Raw genomic sequence first — 24,939 nt, 5'->3', positions numbered from 1 at the left:
TGAACTTTCCTTCAAATACATAAGAATTCATTCTTTTCCAAATCTAATGAGTTATTACCATCAAGTCCTCGAATTCCTCTTTGTTCAACCAATGCCAACACTGAAAAAGTAGATCTTTAAAAGCTATATCCTCCACCAAACCTTTCTGCAGTTTCCTTGAACTAAGACCCCACACATCTTGAGCTAACTTGCAATTACATAAAACATGAGTTGTAGTTTCTGGATGTGTATTGCATATTGGACACAAAGAGGAGTCGACTACCTTCCTTATATGCAGATTAAGCTTCATTGGTAATGACTCATGACATGCTCTCCAAAGGAAAATTTCCATAGCATTAGGTACTTGCAATTTTCATAGCTTGGACCAGATCTCTGATGATATGTTGCTGCTCGAGGTCTGCCCCTTTCTTCCCTCCAATATATCCCCATGAAAGTGGTAAGCACTTTTACCATTTGCAATGCATCTCCAAACTAACCTGTTAGGGCTATTACAAGGACTGATAGGAATTATGCAAATGATTTCTGTTTCATAATAAGAGAATAATCTTTGAATTAAAGGAATGTTCCATTGTTTTGTATCTGCATCTATCAATTCCTTCACCAAAGCTAGTTGATTCCTCCAATATCCCCACATGGGACTGAATCTTTTATATAGTTGGCTTGGGGATCCACTTGTCATGCCATATCTGATTCCATATTACCTACCTTCCATACCAAACCCTCGCTTAAGATGTGCTAAGATGTCATGAAGCTTTTCCATATAAAAGAGGCATTGCTTCTGGTCTTTGCATTTAAGAAATCGGTACTAGGGAAGTACTTGGCCTTTAAGACTCTTGTTGCCAATAACCATTAAACTGGATCAACCTCCAACATTTCTTAGCTAAAAAGGGCAAATTAAAATTCTCTAAGTCTCAAAATCCCAGCCCTCCTGCACTTTTAGCCTTTCCCAGCAATTCTCATTTAATCCAATGAATCTTTGATTGATCTCCCATTTGTCCCCATTAAAACTCCTTCATAATGCTATTGATCTCCTTAAGAATAGCCTTTGGAATCTTAAAAATTCTCATGCTGTAAGTGGGGATAGCCTGAATTACAGCCTTGAGCAGTATCTCATTTCCAGCCTGTGACAACAATTTTACCTTCCAATTGCTGATTTGACTCTTGATCTTGTTCAAGATAGAGTTAAAGGCTTTAGATTTATTCTTACCAGCATATGAAGGTAAGCCCAGATAACTCTCATAAGACTTAGAAGGTTGAATCCCTACTATGGTAAGAATAATATCCTTAACTACTTGTTTGGTGTTGCTGCTAAAATAGATTGAAGATTTGTTCAAATTCAGCCTCTGACCAGATGCAAGTTCATAAGATTCCAGTAGCCTGAAAAGCCTACTTCACTCCATAGGGTTAGCCTTATAAAACAGAAGAGTGCCATTTTCAAAAAATATGTGATTAATATGCAAAGAATCTCTAGCAAAGGGAATTCCTATTATATGGCCTCTTTTCTCAGTAGTATTTAAAATGGAACTCAAAGAGTCTGAGCACATGATAAAGCGATAAGGGGATAGAGAATCTTCTTGTCTAAGGCCTCTTAGAGGTAAGAAAGTCCCCTAAGATACTCCATTAATGAGAAGGGAGTAGCTAATAATGCTTACACATTGCATGAGTTTGATTCAGCTCTTTAATGCCTCTCCTCTGCATCAATATGTTCTTCACGGCAAAAACCACATCTCCCACAGTGGACCAATGATCTTGATAGAAAGTTGCAGGGAAGCCATCTGGGCCTGGAGAACCCAGAGAATTCACCTAAAAGATTGTTGTCTCAATCTCCTCAATACAAAAATCTTTCAGTAGTTGCCTATGCATATCTTCAGATACTCTAGTCTCTATATTCTCCAGTACTTCTTGAAAACTATCAGGTTTAGAATAGGTGAATAGCTTCTAGTAGTAGTCCTGGAACATGCTATTGATTTCCTCTTAATTCCTGGCAACCTGACCTCCCTCATTGGTGACATTTCAAATGGTGTTGGACTGTTTTTGTTGGTTGGCACACATATGAAAGTATTTGGTATTTCTGTCTCCATCCTTTAGCCACTTCTGTTTTGCTCGTTGGCACCACTTTAACTCCTCATCTTCCAGCAGGCCCTCCACTTCTTTTTGTAGTTCTAAAATAGTATTATTGAAGTCCCCTTGATTGATGTCCTGCATGGCCTTAATCAATTCTCTCTTTTGGTTGAGTTGCTTTTTCTAGTTTCCCTAAGATAGCTTATTCCAAATTACTAACCGATGCTTGCACTTCTCCAAGCCATTCTTAATTGACTTAACAGCAATGTGGCAAGAACTGGAGGATCTCCAGGTCATCTTAATGATTTTTTTGCATTCTTCCTTTTTAGACCAATTGGCTTAATATTTAAATACTTTCCTATGAGTAAAAGGTTCCCCTTCATTATTAAGACATGTGACAAAAAAAGGTTAGTGATCATAACTGATAGTAGGAAGAATTTGAATCTCTGTGAGACTTGATAGCATACTCCATTCACTGTTCCCTAACACTCGATCCAACATTTCTTTTGTAAAAGTCTTTCCTTCCCTCTTGTTACACCATGTAAATTTCGAGCTTGTGAAACCCATATCTCTTAAGCCATACTCCTCAAGAGCAGCTCTGAATAATTTCATCTGCTTATAAGGCCTTACAGTTGCAACTTATTTTTCATCTTGAGAGATGATTTCATTAAAATTCCTCATACATAGCCAAGGGATCTGTTGGTTAGGCTTAATAAGTTTCAATAGCTGCCAACTACTTTCTCTATTAGCAGCCACAAGACTACCATAAAAGCCAGTCAACAACCATTTCTTCTCCTCATTTGTCATAGTGATGGAAAGTGAAATGTGACTTTGAGAATATGAGCTTAACTCAACATTGATATTCTTCCTCCACAGAGTTGCTAAACCACCACTCGTGCCCAAACTGTTCACTACAAAGCTCTGATCAAACCCTAGCCTATCATGTATTCCTTCCATTTTCTTTCTGTTACACTTGGTTTCAATTAAAAAAAAAACACTATTGGGACCTTTTCCTTCACCATAAAATGAAGTTCACGAACTGTCTGAGGGTTTCCAAGCCCTCGACAGTTCCAGTATACAAGATTCATGGTGACTGCAACCTCTGCCAATTCACTAAGGTGGTTATCCACCTCACCATTTTGACATTTAGCTCTTTTATTAGCCAAAAGATCAACTGCGTCCTCTTTACTCTTCTTAATAGGATCAATCAAATTTAGTTTCACATGTTTATCAATCAGATTAGTATTCTTGAGAGTTACCTACTCAAGCTCTTCTTTTCCAATTGGATAAATTCTTACCATTTCTTTTATGAGCAGAAATATTAAAGCGGAAAGGAGTTGATAGACCAACTCGACTGCTATGATGCATTATATTGTCTTCATGTGTGCCACCAAAGGAAGATCTCGATTCCCTACTACTTCCTAAAGTCATGGAGAGATTATTTCCAGTCATTAGAATCAAAGGATCAACACCACCACCTTCCTTAATAGACCTTGATTCCTGCTGAAATTTTTCCACCTTCCATGGGCTACCTCTATTTGAATTATTACCATAAGTATCATTGGACATCTTGTCATCACCTATAATCACGAGATCTTGATTGATTGCTTCCAAATTAACTACTTTCTGAGACTCATTTCCTTTTCTGCTGCTGCTTGAGATGCCTTCATCGGAATTGTCTTGCCGGACTTTGCCGGTGGAGTCCTTTGGGTGGTTTTTATCACCCTTCCTTTGTGAACTAGATGAGGCTTTTGGATTACCGACCCTTAGCCAATTGCCATACTAGCTTTGGTGCTCCTTACTTTGCGTGCATCCTAGGACTAGCTTAGTGCACATTTTATTAGGGTGTTTAATCACACTACAATGAAAACAGAAATTTGGCAGCCTTTTATACTTGAAGGGGATCCAGTACCTTTTGTCATCGATATTAAGAATTCCACCTCTAGCCAAAGGCTTCGTGATATCCACCATAACTTTCACACGTAAAAACTCTCCCAACTCGTGCCACTTCCATCAATGTCTACCAAAATCACCTACCCTGCAGATTTACCTAGTCTTTCCCCTGTACTTGTATTCATGCCCACGAATGGCATGTCATGAAGTTGAATCCAGAAGGGTTCTGAATCAAATTGCATGTCCTTTGGAGCAGACTCCCCATCACATTCCTTGAGGCATAGCAGGAAATTATCGAATAATCATGGTTGTCCTTGCATGACACGATTCTTCTCACTCTCACCCTGAAACTCGACCAGAAAACAGTTCAGTCCGACCTCTTTAAATGAAATGCTCCCCTCAGGTTGCCAAATTCTTGTCATTGTAAAGATGAAGGCGCCTCTATTTACTACTTTGTTAGCCACAATACAAGCAACCAAACACTTTCTGCTTTTAACAACCAACAACAAAACATCTTCTTCCCTCACTGTAACTTTCAGTTTCTCGTCATCAGTCAACCGTAGACCTTCACAGAGTTAGGATATTTCATTGTCCATTCTCTATGACTCTTTAGACAGAACTTTCTAAGAGACATAAAATCTTAGACGATATTTGGATAGTCAGTTGAAATGAGATGAAAGTTAAATAAAGTATTGTTAGAATATTATTTTTTAATATTATTATTGTTTTGAGAATTAAAAAAGTTTAATTATTTATTATATTTTGTATAAAAATTTAAAAAAATTATAATGATGAGATTAAACGCTTTCACGGGCCTCAGTTCACTCAGACCCAATAGAGAAACTAACCTTACCCTCAACATAGGAGAGAACCAAACTCACAATAGATATTAAAAAAATCCAAAAATAGTTAATAGATATGTATCTATAAACATAATTTTATTTAAAATTTTTTACATTGGAATCCTATCTTATGTATCGTATAAAATCTCAAATAGCAAATTTATAAAAATGACATAAAAAAATGACGCTCAAGATAAAACGTAGTAGGTGGGAAAGCCCAGAGCGTGGTGATCAGGAGCAATGATGTCCTTACAATCCCACTGGGCCACTATACATTATTTACCATTTATTAATAAAATAATATTTTTTTAAATTTTAAGCACATCAAATTAAAATTAATATTTTAAAATTTATTACTTTACTTGAAGGTTGTAGAAAAATTGTAAAACAGCGGTTGTTTTATCATTTCTCGGTGATCAGTATCCAACAAATTCAATCTCTGCGTGTCGAATAGCTAGCTACCATTATTTATCCATCAGCTCAGCTCAGCGCCTTCTAAGCCTTTGCTTCATCGGCTCGACTCTCACTAGCCAAGTCCACCGCAGCCATAATTTTGTGTACGGCTTTCAACATGCCCTTCACCTTATTTGTGAAAAGAATAAATCTCTACAACCTCGTCACACTCCACATTTTTTTGTTAATTTTTATTATTTTTTTGTTTTATCAAATATTTATCATATGAATAATGAATAGAAAATTTAAAATAATTTAAAAAGAATAAACTCAAAAAAATTTAAAAAAAATATTAAAAAATTTAAAAATTTAAAAAATGAAGAATGTGGAGTATGGTAGAGGTTGTATAGCAAAACTCTAATATATTTTATATATGTAGATATAAAAAAAATTAATGCTAAATAAAATTATAAAATGTACAAATTTCACACATTTCTATTAAAATAATATGATTCATTATTAAAAAATGAATTATCTCATGCCGGTCTCAAATTGTGTCCACTTTTTTTCAAGAAGGGTATATGAGATTTTCTCACCCTACAACTATACAAATTATTTTCCTATAAGAATTATGTTATTTGGAGAACAATTTATCTTTTATTTTAGGAAATAAAAAGAACTACCCAACCTTTTCAATTGGTAATCTAATTTCTTGTAAACTAGAAGGGAAGATATTTTATAATGAGTAGTGTTATTTGAAAGTTTTATACCACTTATTATCTACATGATATAATTTGATTTATAAAATTTAAAATTTAAAATTTATATTTTAAATCAAATTATACCACGTGATAGTGTGTAGTGTAAAAATTTTTATAAAATTATTTGTTGATAATTTGGTGAAACGATTTAATTTGAAATATTTTATTGGATGAGCCATTTTTAGGACAGAGCAAGAGAGGAAAAAAACTAGAAATAGAAAAAAGAAAAGAAGAAAAGAGTAATGCTAATTATAAGTCTTAAATAGATAAATTTCATATAAATCTTTTGTTAAAAAGTAGATCCCATTAATAAAAAATAAACTTTTTTTCACATTTTTTTAAGCAATCTACTTTTTTACAGAGACTTATATAAAACTTATTTATTTAAAATTTATACAAATCATTTTTCTTAAAAAAAAATAGTAGAATCAGTCATCAAACAATAATTTTTTTTATATTAATTTTAAAATTTATCTAATTTTTATAAATAAAATACACAAAACTTATTGCCACTGCAAATATCACTTCCCAATCAAAAAAGTGCAGCTTGGGGTTCCCTTCCCTCCCCGACCACTCCTGCTTACAGCGTAAAATGTCCAAAGTAAAACGAAACGGAGCTCGGCTTCAACTTCCCAGCTTCCTTTAAACTCTCTCTTCTTCTTCCTGTTCTTGCTCTAGTGCTCTGCTCCCTCTCTTCTCATCCATTCATATTTATTCTTTCGATTACCCTTGTCCATAACAATTCCATCTTCCGGACGTACAATAACTCTCTCTCTCTCTCTCTCTCTCTCTCTTCCCGTGGTTCTGTTTCGATCTCTCTTTCTGGATCTACAGCCTCTCTTGAACTTCGATACCTGTGGTCTTCGCTGTATTTGTGACTCAGGTGAGTTTTTTTTTAGATTTTTTTTTATTTGTTTATTTTGTAGTTTTAATTAACTTTTTACAAATTGTTGCCTCTTGACTTAATAAGTGTGTGGAAATTGAGACGGATTGTTTGGAAGAGACTATCATCTCAAGAATTCACTTCGACTAAGCCTAATTTTATTGTTGCTTGGTTAAAGCTGCTTCGGCTACGTCTTGTTCCGATGTATCATCGCTTATCACAAAAGCATATGACTCGAACACCTATACCTCGAGCTCAACATGTTATCGTCATGATTTTTTTCTTTTCTGGGTTTAACTTTAAAGTTTAAATAGGTTATAAGAGTTAGAGGTAGGTGGTCTTCAGGGTTGACCTCGGAAACATGATATCAAGATAAATTATCATCCGTCCCAAGAGTTAAAACAGATATAAAATGGCATAATAATATGATAAGGCCCAGGAGAGACTGAGGAATAGTTATTGATGGGGAAACATAATTAAGTACCTTGAACATTTTTCTTTTACTGAATGATGTGTTCAGGTGACTTTTTGATGAGCTGATGAGGAATTGCTATTGATTGAGAAACATAATTAAGTACCATGTCTGATCACGTTACACAATCCTATAAAGATAGTGACGCAGTGGCTGAAAACCGATCTCTTTGGATGGCTCATTGGATGAGAACAAGTTGTAAGTCAGCCACTCAGGCTTGCAGTAATTTATCGATCCGTTACGAGTCCAAGGAAGAAGTTCATGATGCTAAGAGGCACCCTGTACATGGTGGGCCAGAGAGAGCGAAAGAAATTTGTGCTGGAGGATTTAGAGAAGTAACTAAAGCCAAGGAAGTTGATATTATCAATGATAATGAGAATATGAAAAGAAGTTCAAAACGATTAATGAGAGAGAGACATGGTTACCGATCCTTTCCCATGTTCAATCTTTCTCGAGAGAGACAGGGTGGTGTTTTGGCTTTAAAGAATGATGAAGCCATGCGTCATGGGGGTGTACTGAGTTCTCAAAATGATTCCAGCGTTGGGCATATTACTGGTTCTCTCCACAGAAGTGAGAGTCATTTACCTTCAAAATCTTCAGGGGCTCCTCCTGAAATGGACACTCTTGAATGTCGTTTTCAACCAGGAGGCATCTCTCAGTCCTCAGAGCAGCAGGTGAAATCTCATAAAGATCTTGAAACGAACAGCTTAGCTGTTTCAACGTCTCTTCAGGATGATTTTATGAGATCAAGTTTAAAAATTGTGCCACATGGAATTAACAGCGGACTGCCTGGACAAGATGAAATAAACCAATCAAACTCCATTATGGCATCAGAAAAACTCGTTCATGACACTCATCACAACCATTCCACTATCTTGGTTCATGAGAAGAAATTCAGTAACTTATTAGACTCCATAACATCTGGTAAGTCCTTTTTGAGGCAGAAGGGGTATTATGTTGGTAAACAGAGCAGCCCCCAGAGATAGCCCAAACAGAAAAATTATATCATGAATGTTATTCGCTACCAAGACTGCCGTACTCTGTTGATGATGTGGAGGCTACGAGAGCCTACACAACCAATGACTCAATGAGAGGAGCAGCTAGAAGTCCTTTTAAATTCTCCCAAACAACTCACCATATTATGATCACGGAAAAGACCGATGTAGACTTATCCGATAAACTCCAAGGAAAAGCTTTAAGTGAGATTCTCGGTTTATCTCCAGATTTTCGTTTCCACATTCAGAAAGGAGTGAAACTTCAGCCTTTGGAGAGCTCCACAGAAAGTGAGGGAAAAGAAAATGTTATAGATGTAAATGTTCCAGTTGGACTGAGGAACGAATCATCAGCTGAAACTGATACTATGGACATGGATGTTTTCCAGGAGAACTATCTTCCCGGTATGTACACTTGCTATATTTGACATTCTGGATTCCATCGAATGGCATTGCATTGTTTTATATGGATAGGATTCTAGGTTCTACAGCATTACACTGAGAATAAGATGCATTTTATTGGGTGATGGAAAATAACATTTCTGGTCTCACTGAAGTTTATCCAATTGCCTGAATTTTCATGTATATAAGCTTTTCTGTTCCCTTTTTTGGGCTGATGGTGCTGCCTGTTTGTTGCAGGTGTTGCTTCATCCTCATCTAGAAAGGTAACTCTTGCTGTGTTTTGATATTTTGGATGGTGTGTCCTTGTATTGGTTGTCAATTGACTAGTCCATGTGTCTATTTTTCTTCCAAGTAAATTGGGTTTGTATTACATTGGTGCTATGATAAAGCAATAAATTTTTTTTTGAATATTGTAGTGCCTCAAGGGGAAGTCACAAAAATCTCAAGCTGCAGATGCTTCGGCTAGAGTAGAAATGGAGGGAAGACCCCTGAATGGGGTGGTATGTGATCTAAATCATCCTCTTCCTGATCTTCCTGCTTTGGCAAGCCCTATGGGTTGTGGGGAGACTAGCTCATCAAGAACCCAGAGTTTGGACATTGAACAGCTTCTTTCCGATGCCGAACAGCCTGGGACTTCCAAACCTAGTGGTTGTCAGGATGGCCCTCTAGGACCAGAGCCAAGCAGCAGGTGGGCCAAACGTCTAAAGTTGAGTTCTTCAGGTTCTGCTTATGGTATTAAGAGCTCAAAAATGGGAGAAGCACCTACCCATGAAGAGGGCAATAAGTTCAGAAAAATTTTAAAATGCGGCATAGCTGGTTCCGAACCCTCTCTGGGTAGATGTCATGGTAAGGAACAGATGGAATTAGGTCAAAATGCTATGTTAATAAGGAAAGGTGGGTCCTCTTCTGTTGATTCAGGGCAGAAAAGTCAATATGTAACACTTTCACATCCTTGGATTCGGAGGTGGTGCCATAATCGGGTTGCCTCTCCCAGAAGAGGCCTGAGGCTGTGGTGGTTTGTGAGCCTCAATGTTCAAAGGCACCATTAGATGGGTTTCAAAAGAAGCAATTTCCAAGCATTGCTGCAATGGCATTGATGGGGAAGGCTATGTGTGGTTTCCCTCCATGTGAGTATGAGAAAAGAGGGCCTTTTGTTGTTTGGAATACCAAAGGGTCATAAAACACTGTGCCCCGAGTAATATGGATTCATTTAAGAGTAAGCAAAGATATATGTGGAAAGAAAGGGTAAATAAAGAGATCTAATGGAATATTGCCCGTTTCAGTTGTTGAAAAGGACAAGAAATGCTTTGGCTATTAATCATAGGGAAGAGATGTAGAGTGTTTTCTTTTCCCTTTGTGGTTATGAACTTTCTGTTATTTTTCGTCTTTCTTTAGAGGAATATGTTTTCTCGCTGCTTGGTGGGAAGAACTCCAAAGAGGATTGTTTCTTGACCATGGCAACTTGGAAGTGAGGATGGCACAACCAGAACTAGTCTCGTGATAAATTCAGAAGCACCTGTCTTGCTGCTGATGTGGTCTGCTGTTCCTCCCAGAATAACTAGAGTGAAAATCTAAGTACTGCCAGGGAACCAAGAATTAAATTCGTTCAAAAAAATGAAAAAAAGAAAAGAAAAGAGAGAGCGTGCGCCGTGCATCTTCATGCCTGCCCGCATGCAACCACACAGAGACAGACTTGTATATATGCGAAAAGAGAGAGAGCTTAAAAATTCTATTTTATGTATCCTGTATGTGTATATGCTTTTAACCGTTTTGGTTTTTCTTTTCCTGTGTTATTCCTGATGGGTTATTTTGGATGACTGGAGAGAATTCTTTGTTATAAAATGGTTGAAGCTTATGCATGTGCTCCTTCTGCTAACCACTGATTACTTGAATGTTCGAGCTACCTATTTTTCATTAGGCTGAAAAAGAAGGAAACCTCAACTAGGAAAGTGAGGCGGATGGAGTAAAGATCTTCCTCTCCATTCTCGTTTGAATGATGATGTCTTCTCTTCAGTTTAGAGGTCAATGCCAGATTCTATATAATTTATTTTCCCTACCTCTCTGCTACACGTTGATTCATCTTTTGAATATAATTGGTAGAATGTTCCTCTGGAAACTCAACCTTCTATCTTAACTTAAAGCACATTTTACACCACTTGAAAAATCTTATCCAAAGGCTAGCCAACCCTATGCTTGCTGAATACCAAGCATGAAAGGGCCCCTGACAATAGCTTTCGCTTGGCAGGGACAAAAGAACTTGTACATCTAGCTTTGCAAGAAAATCCAATTAAGATTAAAAAAAATACAATAAAATGTGCAAGATTAGCCAACAAAATACAGAAAAGAATGTCACTGATTGCAAACTAGAGTTCCATCTTTGACATGACACCTAGTTTGATCCAGAGCAGATTCAAAAAATCCAACTCCATGTATAGTCGAGTCGATACACGGTGGGGCAAACTGAACTATTACATCTCTTGGGGTGAAAACACCTTTGGCTTGTTGAAAATCATTGACTAGAAAGCTGAAGGTGCTTTTTGTCTCTGCCATATTTTTCATCACTTGCATGAGTGTGTCAGTTTTCTTGTTGGTGACTGGTGAGTCCATTCTTGGAAGAAAGTTATTTTTCAGACGCAGGATCCCTGCCGAGAAAAGAGCTCCGAGGTCCCATTCAATTGTCGGATCGGAACCCTTATTGCCGGTCTCCACGTGAATGAACTCCTCGATGGTTAGGTTCCTATGGTTATGAAAAAAATGCATTTGATTGGATACAAAGATATGCATTATAGGGTCTAATACTCATTTTACATTTATTTAGTTTATGATCTAAAATAGCTGATGAAGGTGGTAGGCCGAAACATTCTAATCAAACTCTGTTGGTGATTCAATACCTTGGAATCCAAGGCTGGAAATTAAAAGGGATGGAAGTGAAGACTTACTTTCTGTCATGAAGGAAAGTTTCATTCTCTACAAGAAGATAGATATCACTGCTCCTTATGCTACCAATGAGCCTGTTAGTTTCTCGATTTAGGACAGCAACGACACCAATTCGGCTTCCCCACAGAACATGTAGAGCTTCTGCTATGCTTTGGTCCCCATATACATGAACTACATGCTCTTCATTCTCAAACCTGAAAAGAGAACAAAGACGGGATTAGATGCAAAACGAGTCTAATAAAATGAGTAAATAAATCTTCCAAAAGAAAAAAATTAGCAAGGGAGGGAGGGTTTCAAATATCTATTGAAATTTATCTTCAGTGTGATGTACCGGAACTCTGATAATGGCTTATTTGCAATGCTATCAAACCACTCGAGTCCACTTGATTGAAGAAGCAATTGGATGACTGCATTCTGCCATTTATCTAAAGCATAAGCAGAACTAGAAATAATTCATGCATTGTTTTACTTCAAACAAAACCAGCCAAAGATCATACATACTAACTATCTCATTCAATACAATAATGTACCATAGGAAGAATCCGAGCGAAAAATCCCCAAGAAAACTTTGAACACTCAAATTGCCAGTAGAATTTGTTAAGCAAAAATGTGTCCAGATATATACGTACCTGTGTAACAAAACCAGTGACATTGGAGTTGGTTCGGTCTATGACAGGCACAACTTGCAACGGATGTTTTGAAAGAAGCAAGAGAACACGAAAGAGTGTTTCGTCTAAGTGCACAGGGAAAAATGGATTCCAAAGGAATGATTTAGCTAGCTCTCCAACCTATTGAATGAATGCCGATCGAATATACTTGTTGGAAGAAACAGGACACCAATAAAATAACATACAGAAAAGATAAAACACCTTGGTTTGGCCAATGTCAGGATTCTGTGCTAGCATGGCGAAAAAGGCATTCCCCGAATCTCTTCACCTCCAACGCCCTTGCCACGCCTTACCACATTTTCCAACTCCTGTAAAAGGCATTAATGTATGAGAAATTCTTGGCATCATCATCCATTGCATTACAAGATGGTGGGGGTTTGGTCCTAAGAATGTCACCTCAAGACACCAGAGAAACATGCTTGCAAAATCAATGAAACCAATATACCGATCCGAAAATCTTCTGCGGTCATCATCGGGATCCAAGTCTAAGATATCCGCAATGGGAACACCAAACACATCCTTCTCGTACAACATTTGTATCGCATCCCCCACAGTATCCCCAGTTTTCAATTCCAGAACTTTTAATAAAATGAAAAATACCAAAACAAAAGTTCAAAAAGAAATAAAAATAATAATAAGCATATTCAACATGGGCTTATCTCACAAAATCAAATGAACAATACAATATATATAATATATATATATATATATATATATATATATATATATATGGGTTTACGTAAACCTACCGGAGGAGTTATTGATGCCAGGAATGGAACTGATGGGGATGCGATCAAGAAAGAGTTGGAGAGAAGTGCCAGAATCAAGTTGTTGTTTTTTGTGGCCGCTGTTAAGGTTGGAAATCAGGACTTCTTTCATCTCCAACATCCCACTTTCTGAGTCTTTCATTACGGATTCCATTTGCCTGGAATCCATATCATTGTGTCATTGTCTCAAATTTGTGTTTTGCTTTGTTTATCCTTTTGCCTTCTCCACTCTCGCTCTCTCTCGAGAGTTTCATGCATTATGGGACAGGCGTAAGAGCAGGAGCAGTTCCACGTGTTGTGCCGAACTAATAGTAGCTTAGTTCGAAGTGATTGTATTCTTTCACTCTTTTTGTTTTTTTTTAGAAATATTCTTTCACTCTTGTAAATGTGAATTGGTATGAAAAAACATTTTCATTTTTAATTTTTTTTTATAATTATTTATGGAAGTAGCATATATGTATACCAAAATAGAATAAAGTTCTATACCGGTACGATTCCAAACTCAATACCATTATTCCTATTCAATATCGATACAGACTGGCATTAATGAAAACCCCCATACAAAGGAATAACGCAGCCCCAGCTGCTTGACATCCAGCTCCCTGATTTATTTATTTATGTACTTCTTGCATCTGTGAATACTGCCTATTAAGCTCTCATTTTCTACAGGCAAGGAGTTTCTACTTTTAAATGCAGTAACAAAGCTGCAGCTTGCTTCTTTGCAGATGAAAATGTGGCACGTCCCCCTGACTTGCCATAGTTATTGCCACTGCATAATTCCTTTCCCATCGCCTAACCACCATGTGAAAGTGCTTGAGATCCCTTTATATGACACTGCCATCTTGTATTGTTGCCTTCTCCAGGATAACGATGATTCCTGACCGAATGTAAAATCCATCTTCTGGTCTATCTGCTTCTTGAACACCCTGCAATGACAGAGCATTCGGATGGAAACATAAGATGGAATGTTTTACTTAAGACAGGAAGCTTATTCTCATTGAAGGAAGAAAGAATGTCTGAGCAAATGCTTACATCTTTATTCATGATAATGACATCTTTCCCGATCTTTGCATTCTTGTCGATTATACAATTCCTTCGAAGGAAAATAATGAACATGGTCAGAACTGTACTCTCTAATATTAAATCTAGATTTAAGGAGGATACTTGATTTTCAAGGGCGGTCACCTAATTTTTGTGTTCCGTCCAACGCCGATTGGGACCTTCTCATCTGCCAAGAGAGATGCAATTTCAGATTCAGTTTGGTAATAGTCTGCACCCACCATGACGGTGTCCTGTAAATGGAGACAACCACTCAGCTCATTTGTAAGAGAAAACCAAAACAAAAGGGCTCTAGTGTATTAGGCTTCTTTGTATTTTAGGATAAAAATGCAGAAATCGTGATAGTTTACTTTGAGCTCAACACCATAATCTAATCTTGAGCGTTCACCAACTATTGAATGTTCAACTTTACACTCTCTCAAGAAACATCCATGTGAGATTATTGCATCCACGATCTGCAAAACCCAAGTGAAGTATGAAATGCAAGTAACTACTCAATGAAGCCAGAAGCAAAGGGCAAAGTCTGTTAGCATACCCGACATTTGTCCATCTTTGTTGGCGGTAAGAATCGAGGAGATGTGTAAAAAGGTGTCTTGGGATCATAGAATTCAAACTTTGGAAACTGTAAAAATAGATGTCACTACACAGACGTCAATTTTCATTACAATGAAATAAGACAATCACATAAGTTTCGAATAATGGAAGGAAGATCTGATTTACAGTACTGATGGGATATGAAACAGTAATTGTATCTATGGTAAAAACTCCAGAATCTTCAATGTGTTTGCTCTTAATGCCGTAGTACAGATTTATATCACATCCAGACACCCATGTTATGATCTGAATAACAGGTTGCCCATATGAATTTTTATTTGGGTAAGTTATAAATGGGTTTTGAACCTAGGACATCACCCTCGTCCTCTACATTCTTACAGAGCAAATACCATTTGAGTTATGGCTCAATGAAAATCAATGTGCGTTTGATGCAGTTATGAGTATATTCTGCAGGAACATGATACTCAAAGATGTCCCTCTTTAAAACTAGTAAACAAACCTCTTCAGTAAGGGCCAAATTAGCATGAAAAAAGGACTTTATCGTTCCAATGTCCTCCCAGTAATCTCTAAATATGTACCCCTGTCAAAGAAAGAGGCATGTCATATACATATTGCCTTTTCTTCATCATGCATATACAAAGGGTTTGTAGAAAGCATGAAAAGTGAGATAAGAAATATAATTTTCTATATAGTGCTCTACTCAGGAACATATTGTTCCAAGAACGAGGTTATTTTTAAAAATTTGAAATACACTTTTTTTTTCCACCCTTTTGAGAGTTCTCTTACTTGGACATTGCGCTCCTTCACAGCTGCTGGAATGATTTCAGATCCGAAGTCATTTGCTGTAGGATATCTCCACCTCAAAAGCTCAAGTAAAATATCTGTCTTAAAGACATAGACCTCCATTGAAGCAATATATGGGGTTTTCTTGGCATCTTGTGGGGACAACCCCAGAAGACTTGTATCCACTTGCTGCATAGAATTAACCAACAATATAAGTTTTTTTTTTTTTTTTTGGATCATTGTAGTCCAATTGCTGGCTAAAAAATAGATGCATAGGTAAAATCAGATAACAATAATCTGGGTTCTATAAAGCATGCAAGTAACTGAAAGGTAAACCTTCAAAATAGATCATTCTGATGTCCACAGTTAGGTTACAAAAGGATCAAATCAAGAGCAATTTGGAAACTTTTGAGCTTCATTGGCTTAAATCATTAGCAAAGCAGAGTTAATTCATTCCCTAGGTGTGATCAACTCTAATGCTTACCATTGCTTTCAGATCAGCTCGCTTAGGTTTTTCAACAAAGTGAACAATACGGCCTCTGCTGTCTATCTTCACCAATCCATAATCTGATGCACGGCTGGAAAGTGCACACTCCATGTTAGATGACATTTAAATTTACACGACAGAAGGAAAAAACTTTTTCATTTTACCACTTCCTCAGCAGAAGAAACTCGTTTGCTGTTATTCAGAGAAACCATTAAAATCTATATGATCGAGGTAAATCAACCGATAAAGATAAAATTTGAAGGATGAGACAAAAACAAGCTGAACAGACCTGTCACTCACTGTCGCACAGGATATTGTAATATCAGCATTTCGATCGATATGGCTCTGTTAATTCAGTAAAGATAATAAACCAAGTTCTTTAAAGAAAAGAAAAATAAAACGAGGCGATCTTATTAGGGAATTAGTAGTATGGTATACCTGGATGAAGTCCATATAATCCATTCGGTAGAGATGATCTCCTGACAAGATTAGTATATTCTCAATGTCTCTGTTCTTGGCATCCTACAATAATCAGTGTAATATATCAGAATCCACTTCAAGTCAGAGGAAAAAAAGAATTCAGGTGCAAGGCCCATATATTTAAGTCTGGGTCTGCTAACAATACTGATTGCTGGGTGAATACAAACTTTCATACCCACCTCGAATACCCATAGGAATTGCCTCACAGCATCTGCTGTTCCCTGGAACCACTTCATTCCTGCTTCTCCCGGTGTCTGAGTGGCTGCCAGAATCTATTGTCCAAGTGGGTTCATTTTGAGTCATTAAAAATCAAGGAACTCACAACATTATTATTAAAGAAAACATTAGACGATTGTGATCTGACTCCCTCTCTTGATGACCAAATACTCTATTTAGGATCAATTAGATCATCAGGCTTCCCACATCGTTCTCATCTGACAATGATGCAGATTTTATGAGTGGATGGTCATGAGGAGGGAAATCAATCAGACCTAGCGGTTTTAATCTTTTTTAAGTGGCAACTCATCCATGGTGCTTAAAGTACCAATAAATTTCCAAAAATAAAAAATAAAAAATGACATCTAAATATACATCTGCTGGGTCCCATACCTCCACAAATCCATCCCCAAAGCTAACACCATTTCCAAAATATGTGCGTGAAATGTGTCGATTGAGGGAGGCAGAGTTAAACTGAGTGAGTACACAAATCTTGTTTATGCCGCTATTGATACAATTGCTCATTGGGATGTCTATAAGCCTATAGCATCCTCCTACTGGAACCTGCAGATCATACCATATCATCACATAACGATACCAAAAAACAGGACAATTCAACAAAGGCGAGGGCACTCTTCTTCTTGAACAACAACTTGATTAGTTTAGTCATTTATATAATCGTATACGCGCGCGCGCACACACATGTAACTACTTTCTTACAGCAGGTGTAGCCGTTCTGGAAGTAAGAGGAAAGAGTTGAGTCCCTGCACCTCCTCCCAAAATGACCGAAGCCACGTTTTTTGGGTCTGCTTTAGGTCTATAAAAAGGTGGTGCTTGTAAGGTCTGAGAGATCAAACCCAAGATTATTAGCAATAGCAGTCATAAAACTGCCCCCATCAATTGAGATGACAAAGACAATGAAACTAAATATGCAATTTAAATTGATATGCACAGTAAATATGATCACACAATATTTTCAAGTATTTAAAGGAGGCGAATACAAATAAAATGATCATTTTCATGTTTTCATAGATTTCAAATAGATCCTCGATAGGAATTAACTTACTACAGTCTCCTTGGGATGATCATTTGAAGTAAGAATAGCAAAAGCAACACCTGGGTTGAGCTTCGTGACCTTCTTCTCGGTTCCCAAACTTTTTGCCAACTGACTAACCAATAAATTGTTACTTAGGCTCCGTGTGATCCTCTCCCCCAAAAACCCATTATTTCCACGAATGAGACCACCTTTGCTTGCTTTTGCCAAATGGGTATTGGGTTTCAAGGTCAAGACGCAAGAATCCATTACAGTTGCCTCGCTGCTAAGACTAAACCAGAAAAATAGTAAACCAGATGGTAGTGGATCAGAGATGAATGATGCTCTCTCAAAATGCTGAACCTAAATCCCATTGAAGTGAAACTCTTAAAAAGTGAGTCGAGTAAAGTAAACTCTAAACTTAAGGAAAGTATAGATCACCTAAAAGCATCAGAAAGAAAATTGTGTCATACAATCGAAGTTATTCAAGGAATAATATTTTTGTAAAGAAAAACCTTAAACTAAGCAACCTCAGAATGAAGTTTCAGAAGCACTAAACTAATCTGGTAAACAACGAGAATGCCAAGGAAACTCTTAGCAACCGGACCAAGTAAGCTCATAAGAAACAAGAATTTCAAGTACCCAGAAGTGATCAGTAAGCACAAAAGAAGTTTTGATAGTAAACATTAAGACTAAAAAAAAAAACAGAGCAACAAAATTCGAGTAGAAGAAAGGTGACCTGAAGTTCCAGATCACCAAAACTGTGATATTTAGAGTAATCAGCGAGCTTTGGGATCCTGAAGTAGGAGTGGAAGTCAAATTGAGGGAGTGAAATGCGTGAATGATGTTGAAGATGACGGTAAGCTTTATTGGCTAGCTCTCACGAGAAATCTTGTTATTTTGGTATTTATATACTATAAAAAAAATACCGTGACACAAATTAATGCAGCCTTGCCATAATACACCGACGAATGCTATACTCTGTAATCCCATCCTATTACGTAAGATTATACAACGGTGATAAATGCATTATATCTTATATAGTAAGATGAGAGTGAGATGGTATTGTAGTGTATAGAATTTTTCCAATGCACCATACCCTTGAGCCCCACCTCTGCCCTAGTCCAAGTTTCTAGGTTCGACTTGAACAAACAGCTGTCCCTTCCAAGCCAAAGTCGTAACAAAACAAAATAGCATGAAAGCCTCAAAATTGAGGTTGTTTTCACACCTCTGCTGGAAATTTTAATTAGTAGTGATTGCACAAGAAGAAATTCTCTCATGCCTCTCCAAGCATTCTCAAGCAGTTCTAATGTCTCGTTTGACAGCAGGGATTATGCATATACTACCATTTGACATTTAGCTACTGAATGACAGCAGGGAATGATAATAGGTTGAATGATTTCATATATCATATAGTTTTTCTTAATCTTCAAAACCCAAATTTGTAATGAAAAACCACAAGAATAGCAAGCTAGTTTTAAACAGTTTTCAGTATATTTCTCATTGACACCCTCGTAGAAGAAACGATACAAGTCAAATTACTCTTAGTGCAGAAAAGTTTTGCATTTTATACGCTTGGACATTAGACACATCGCATACAGGCAGGATCTAAACCTTGTTCTAGTCTCATGCAAATTCTAGTCTGCAGTTGGTACGGTTTTAATGCCATGAGGATACTAACCTCTTTGGTGCAGTTGTCAGTGGCAATCTCATGATTCATCTTTCATTTCTTGGGTTTGGAAGTTTCCATCAAGACATTAAAATCGTTTTCTATCTATCATCTGCAGTCATCTTTACAGCAATTCCAATTTGATAAAAGCAATCGAATATTACATAACCAATCCACAGGTCTTTTAGAGGCTGCTTCTGCCTCAAAAAACAAAACAAAATTCAGTAATTCACAGTAAAATGAATCTCTTATAGGATGAGCTCTCACATCAAAGTAACAATCACCTTTGCAAATGTTTCGAATTCATTTTCAGAGATATTTCTTTCGATTCCTTGGAAGATCATTGCAGAGGCCATATGTGTTATGGGGGCCCATTAAACACAGATCCAAATAAGTAGACTCTGCAATCATGTCCATGTTGTCCACTACTCTCTCAACTAGATTTAAGGAATATACCACCACCAAACCCCATGGACGGTTCTCTTTACACAACACCTGTCCCCACTTCGACAATCAGAGCCCCAATCAATATCAAATTATAATTATATACGATGAAATTAAGACCAAAGGTCATTCCCCTGCACATAAATCCTGTGTAAGCAGCAGAGCTCCATTATTTCTTTAAGTAGTCACAGTTACTGGTTAATCATTGGCTAAGCCAACGCATTTGATTTTCCAGTAACAAAAGAAGTTCACAGCAATCAACTTTACCAACGCTGCATTAGAAATAGAAAAATGCTCCTCCACCGACTGTTGGGTCTCCGTTGAGTTCCGACATTTTTTTTTTTTTATCAAGTAATTAAGAAATTATTTTTTAATAATAATATAAATTATTTTTAAAAAAGAATGTTTTAAGGGTATAAAAAAATAAATGAAAAATAAAAAATAAAAAATAAAAAAAAAAAACTTTGCCACCCGTCTCGCTACATTCTTTAGCACTATTCTATAAGAAAAATTCTATACATCATACTATTATCTTATTTTTATTCCACTATACAAAATGTAGTATATTTATTATTATTAAATAACTTTTTATTAGATAATTTTTTATTATCTAATAATAATGATAAATATGTTATATATTATATAATAAAATGAATATAGAAAAGTGATATTATATATAGCATTACTTTATCCCATAAATAAATAAATATATATATATATATATTGTCGTAGATATAGATTTGATAAGTACAAATACAATAATTGATGCAGGAATTGGGAGTTGGTGGCTGATCTGTCATGGCATGATGCGAGTGTCGATGATTTCTTGGAGTACCAAAGTTGGACAGACAAGTGACCCAAGTGATTTACATTAGTTGTTGGGTTTATTTGCCGTACACCTGTCCTATACGGTACAGCAATGCAATTGTGCACCGATCCATCCAACAAATTGTATCTTGGACTTCTCTCGCAATTTGATTAATCTAACGCCCACTTGATGGTGGGCCCAGAATAGAAGTAGACCGCGCTTTTAAGAGTTAGTGCCATGAATCTATCAAGCATGTGGGCCCCCTCGTAGAACAAAACAAGAACTATTAAAAGAATGATAAACGCCAATATTATCAATTCAAAGGCTTATTATACTCGAGAGTTGTCAACTCTATTAACGTGTGATTGGTTGTATATTTTTTTTAATATAAAATAATTATTTTAATCAACCACCAAAATGACTGTAGCAAAACTCTAGACGCTAGATTCCACAAGCCTCGACATTTCTTTCCCAAATAAAAACCCAACCTTTTCAAAAATAGACTTAGACTTATTTTTATATATAAATCCATCACAATTCATTTTAATTTATTATTATAATTTTTTTAAATCTCAACATAAAATATAATAAATAATTTAATTTTAATAATATTAAAAAATAATATAAAAATAATATTTTATTATCTCAAATCTAAACAGTTAAGATTCTCTAGAACTACTGTCGTAGTTAATTATTTCTTTTTTCTTTTCCTTTTCTTTTGATGGGCATCACACGGCGGCTGCTTAAACGATTAGACAATCATTCTACACGGTTTTTTTATTTTCTCTCCAAAGTAATTCAATTCCAAATGATAATCGCTTCAGCTACAATAGTTTTTAATCTACTAAAAACTTGATATTTCTTGAGCCAAGATTTTATTTGTAAGCTTGGTATATAGCTCGCCACTTATATTCATAAAAAGAGTTAAAAATATAAATAAATTTTTTATGTAAACTGATGCAACATACCACACATCAACAATGCATTAATATAAAGGAGCCTGCAAATAGATCTACTCTTTGGCACTCTAGCCCTAGGCCATACAAATCAGTCAGTCTGCGATGTTGACGGTCAAGAGCCCTAACATCGAATTTCCATTCTACGAATTGATGCTATTCTGAAGAAAAACACGAATATAAAATTCTCAATCACTCCATATGATCCCGATTATATGATAGCAGATGATCCAAAACTATTTTTTTTTTTTTTTTATTCGGAGATAGCAGATAGTCTATAACTAAGCTGATGTACTCACTCTAGCAGATAGTAGATGACCCAGAAGGAATGTCATAACATAGAAATGATAAAAGCTCCCAAACTCAACAACACTACATAAAACCACCAAACCACCGGGGTGAAGACTAGGTGTTTGTTGCCCGTGTGTAGATCTGCTGGCTTGAATGTGAAGAAACCATCCTAATCAAACCTCTCGCCATTAATTCCCTGATTGCCCTCCTTGCAAGTGATCCACTGATCTGTACGGGCCATACAAAAATGAGACAAATTAAATATAAAGAACAAATATAAAAGGAAATAGGAGAAAATAGGACGGTGACGAGAGTATATATTATAGGCACACAGCTGTAGATTTTCTTTTACAAGTAAAAGTAGCTGTAAACTTTCTTTTTAATAAGTAAAAATAAAGTTCTATTAAATCAAGAACTAGTCATAGCCCAAGTAAACAACTGAGAATAAATACCTAGTTACAGATGAAACCTAGAGTTGAATACAAGGAAAATTTCGGTGTTTACTTTTTTTTAATCGATAAATAAGATTTAATTGATCATAGGCAAGAGCCCAAATAACTCTCGCGTAAACTTCAGACATCCTTGTCAACTTTGCAGGCAAACACTCACGTAAAACCAAGATGATGACCCTATCAATAGCCTAGGCCTGTAAGCATTGAGTAGAATGCGTACTAGATATCTACCGGCTAGAAAATATTCAAAGTACACATTTTTTTATCAAACTGTAAAGATATGAATATATCAGAAGAAAAAACTACTAGAGAATTTATCTTATGACACGCACACAAATAAAAGAAAAACTATAATCATGCAATCTATAAATAAATGAAATCTAACAAAATCATACATGGATATAAATTTTCACAATGGCTACAGCTGCAGAATAAAAAAGCTTGCCATGTTAATCTATGATCTATCGAAGAATTTGCATAACTCCTTCAACAAAAGGAGCTTTTCCTCATCATATTGAATCAACTTGTCAGTCATCTAACAATGTACTCACTGCCTAGTAGACTCCTCTCATCCACGGAGGTTTGGTTTCGACCTACCACCCACGAAGGGCACATAGGAATTTTAAGAATGGCTGATGTTAGCTTCTCTTTCTTTATATTTTTCCTAGCACACTCACCCACGCTCAATTATAATAAGCTTGTAGAAAGCATCAAACTAGCAGGGATGTTTGTTTGTATTCTACATCTGGTTCATTCTCAGGATTCTGATATTTCAAATGGATCTGTTGGGATGTTATGTTCAACAACAGGTTTCTTTGGTTGGCATTCCTCGTCATAAAAACAATCTTCGACCCAGGCGTGTCCATGGACCCCCCCCCCCCCCCCCCAACTCCTCCCGATTGCCCACCAGCACCTATGTCTCAAATAGGGATTCTCCCGATGGAAAATGTAATCTTAACACAGAATAAAAAACTTTGACGGTCGCAGCGGCAGCTATTTTGTTCCTAGTAAATTATTCAACTTTCCCAGTGATTTTTAATCCATGATTGAACGGATTATATCTAAGATTCACATACAACAATAGCCTGCCTGCTTTACAATCCCACTAATTGTAAATAAAAATAAAACCTACAAAGGTTCTTACTGAACTAATTATTCACGCAACGTCGAAGAAAAACAAAACGACACTAATTTTTCTTTAAAGAAAAAAAATGATACCCTCAAACGGTCGGAGAGAATGGAGGGGGTGATAAGCTTGTATTTGGGAGCCTCGGAGAGGAGCTTGTCATAGGTACCCTGGTCGAAAAGCACCATGTTGTTCACCTTCTCCTTCTGCTTTCCCTTGCTCCACTTCTGTTTTACCACCAAATAAATAAATTAAAAACTATATATATATATATATATATATATGTTATCAGAAACCCATTTTTCGCCTCTCCACCTAATGTTCATCAAACTGCTTCACACACTCGCTATAATAAAATAGAAAAAAAACCAGCGGCGGCTACTGATTAGGGTGGATCAAACCTTCTTCTTCTGCTTCCCACCGCCAGATTTGGCAGGCTTGGAGGAGGGTGGAGGAGCCTTGTCTTTCTTTGGAGCCTGTCACAGGAAAAAAAAAAAAAGGAACACTGTTAGAGCGAGGCATACAGGAACTTAACAGATAACGATTAATCCATCGGAAAAACACGAGTACGGTGATGCACACCATCGGACCGGGTCGCGGAGACGAAGAGAGCGAGCAAGAGATAGAAAGAGGCTGTGTGCAGCAAACGAAGGAGCGGAGGCACTTATACAACTAGGGTTTCGATGATATGAAAAAGAAAACTCATCTCCGAACGACGCCGTTCTTCATATCAATTTTTTTTTTTTTTTTTTTTATATTGATAGGCTTACTATCTTCTTATTACCCATTTACAATTTATAATGTATTTGAAGTTTGTTATTTTTTTATCATTTTTTTAAGTATTTTTTTAACATCTTTAAAAATCAAGAAAAAAATTAAAAAATATATAATTTTACTAAGTAGTCATTTCCTTAATTATTAAATAAAATAAAAAATTTAAAAAAATAAAATATAAAAAGAATAATAAATAAGTAGTAAGAGGTGAATAACCTATATTATTTTTTTGGGAGGGGGAGGGGGGGATTGGTTTCCGGGTTAACATTGTTTTTTAAACATTAGCCTCTAGCTGCAGCACACCGTGTGCTGCGGTTAAAAAAAAAAAAATCACGTGGGTGTGCTGCAGCTGTAGGCTGATATATAGAATGGTTCTTTTTTTTAAGTTTTAAGAGCAATGCTAACTCCACAAAGAAAGGTGCAAAAATTCTCAAAAAAAAAAAACAAAGGTGCAAAAATTTTACATACAAAGAGAAAAATTTTATTCATCATCTCCATATATCATATTTTTTTTACTTTTTTAAAAATAATTAATCTTATTAAATGTGTAATATATGGATGATGAGTAAAATAATTCAATAAGTTTAAAAATAATAAAACTAAAAAAAATTAAAAAAATATGATATATGATATATGAGATGATAAATAGCAAAACTCATATATATACATATATATACACATAAATATATACTAGTAAGGGCAACGTGCGCTACACGTTTGCCCAATTGACTAATC

At 36.2% G+C, this 24,939-nt stretch overlaps 4 protein-coding genes across 5 annotated transcripts; 1 reads left to right on the top strand and 3 right to left on the bottom strand.

The window, feature by feature from the left end:
* The first annotated feature begins 6,494 nt into the window (after nt 1-6,494).
* On the top strand, nt 6,495-10,558 carry LOC121258304 (F-box protein At2g16365-like). Its single transcript, XM_041159772.1, has 4 exons — nt 6,495-6,833; nt 7,354-8,702; nt 8,937-8,962; nt 9,116-10,558. Exons 2-4 carry the CDS (start codon nt 8,393-8,395, stop codon nt 9,746-9,748), a joined length of 969 nt encoding a protein of 322 aa, XP_041015706.1. The 5' UTR covers nt 6,495-6,833; nt 7,354-8,392; the 3' UTR covers nt 9,749-10,558.
* Nucleotides 10,559-10,969: 411 nt separating this feature from the next.
* LOC121258819 (SNF1-related protein kinase regulatory subunit gamma-1-like) lies at nt 10,970-13,311 on the bottom strand. The gene is made up of 7 exons (XM_041160352.1): nt 13,054-13,311; nt 12,701-12,882; nt 12,506-12,529; nt 12,266-12,424; nt 11,968-12,050; nt 11,639-11,830; nt 10,970-11,436 (listed from the first exon to the last, which is right to left on the bottom strand). The coding sequence occupies exons 1-7, from the start codon at nt 13,238-13,240 to the stop codon at nt 11,049-11,051; spliced, it is 1,215 nt and encodes a 404-aa protein (XP_041016286.1). The 5' UTR covers nt 13,241-13,311; the 3' UTR covers nt 10,970-11,048.
* A 274-nt stretch (nt 13,312-13,585) lies between these two features.
* On the bottom strand, nt 13,586-18,691 carry LOC121258302 (glucose-1-phosphate adenylyltransferase large subunit 1-like). 2 transcript variants are annotated; one of them, XM_041159770.1, is made up of 16 exons: nt 18,640-18,691; nt 18,424-18,481; nt 17,718-17,976; nt 17,372-17,494; nt 17,045-17,215; nt 16,615-16,707; nt 16,394-16,477; nt 16,245-16,300; nt 15,953-16,046; nt 15,472-15,657; nt 15,185-15,265; nt 14,666-14,752; nt 14,481-14,585; nt 14,257-14,363; nt 14,104-14,164; nt 13,586-13,997 (listed from the first exon to the last, which is right to left on the bottom strand). In XM_041159770.1, the coding sequence occupies exons 3-16, from the start codon at nt 17,952-17,954 to the stop codon at nt 13,896-13,898; spliced, it is 1,587 nt and encodes a 528-aa protein (XP_041015704.1). In that variant the 5' UTR covers nt 17,955-17,976; nt 18,424-18,481; nt 18,640-18,691; the 3' UTR covers nt 13,586-13,895. The 2 variants fall into 2 exon arrangements, with proteins under 2 accessions (XP_041015704.1, XP_041015703.1); XM_041159769.1 differs by lacking the exon at nt 18,640-18,691 and having other exon boundaries at nt 17,718-17,967; nt 18,424-18,611.
* Nucleotides 18,692-21,686: 2,995 nt separating this feature from the next.
* Nucleotides 21,687-24,159, bottom strand: LOC121258309 (40S ribosomal protein S25-2-like). The gene is made up of 4 exons (XM_041159779.1): nt 24,013-24,159; nt 23,832-23,906; nt 23,523-23,657; nt 21,687-22,080 (listed from the first exon to the last, which is right to left on the bottom strand). The coding sequence occupies exons 1-4, from the start codon at nt 24,013-24,015 to the stop codon at nt 21,967-21,969; spliced, it is 327 nt and encodes a 108-aa protein (XP_041015713.1). The 5' UTR covers nt 24,016-24,159; the 3' UTR covers nt 21,687-21,966.
* Nucleotides 24,160-24,939: the final 780 nt, after the last annotated feature.

This window comes from Juglans microcarpa x Juglans regia, chromosome 3S (assembly GCF_004785595.1).
Source record: "Juglans microcarpa x Juglans regia isolate MS1-56 chromosome 3S, Jm3101_v1.0, whole genome shotgun sequence".
Classification (NCBI taxonomy): domain Eukaryota; kingdom Viridiplantae; phylum Streptophyta; class Magnoliopsida; order Fagales; family Juglandaceae; genus Juglans; species Juglans microcarpa x Juglans regia.
This window is presented reverse-complemented; position numbering and strand designations above follow the sequence as displayed.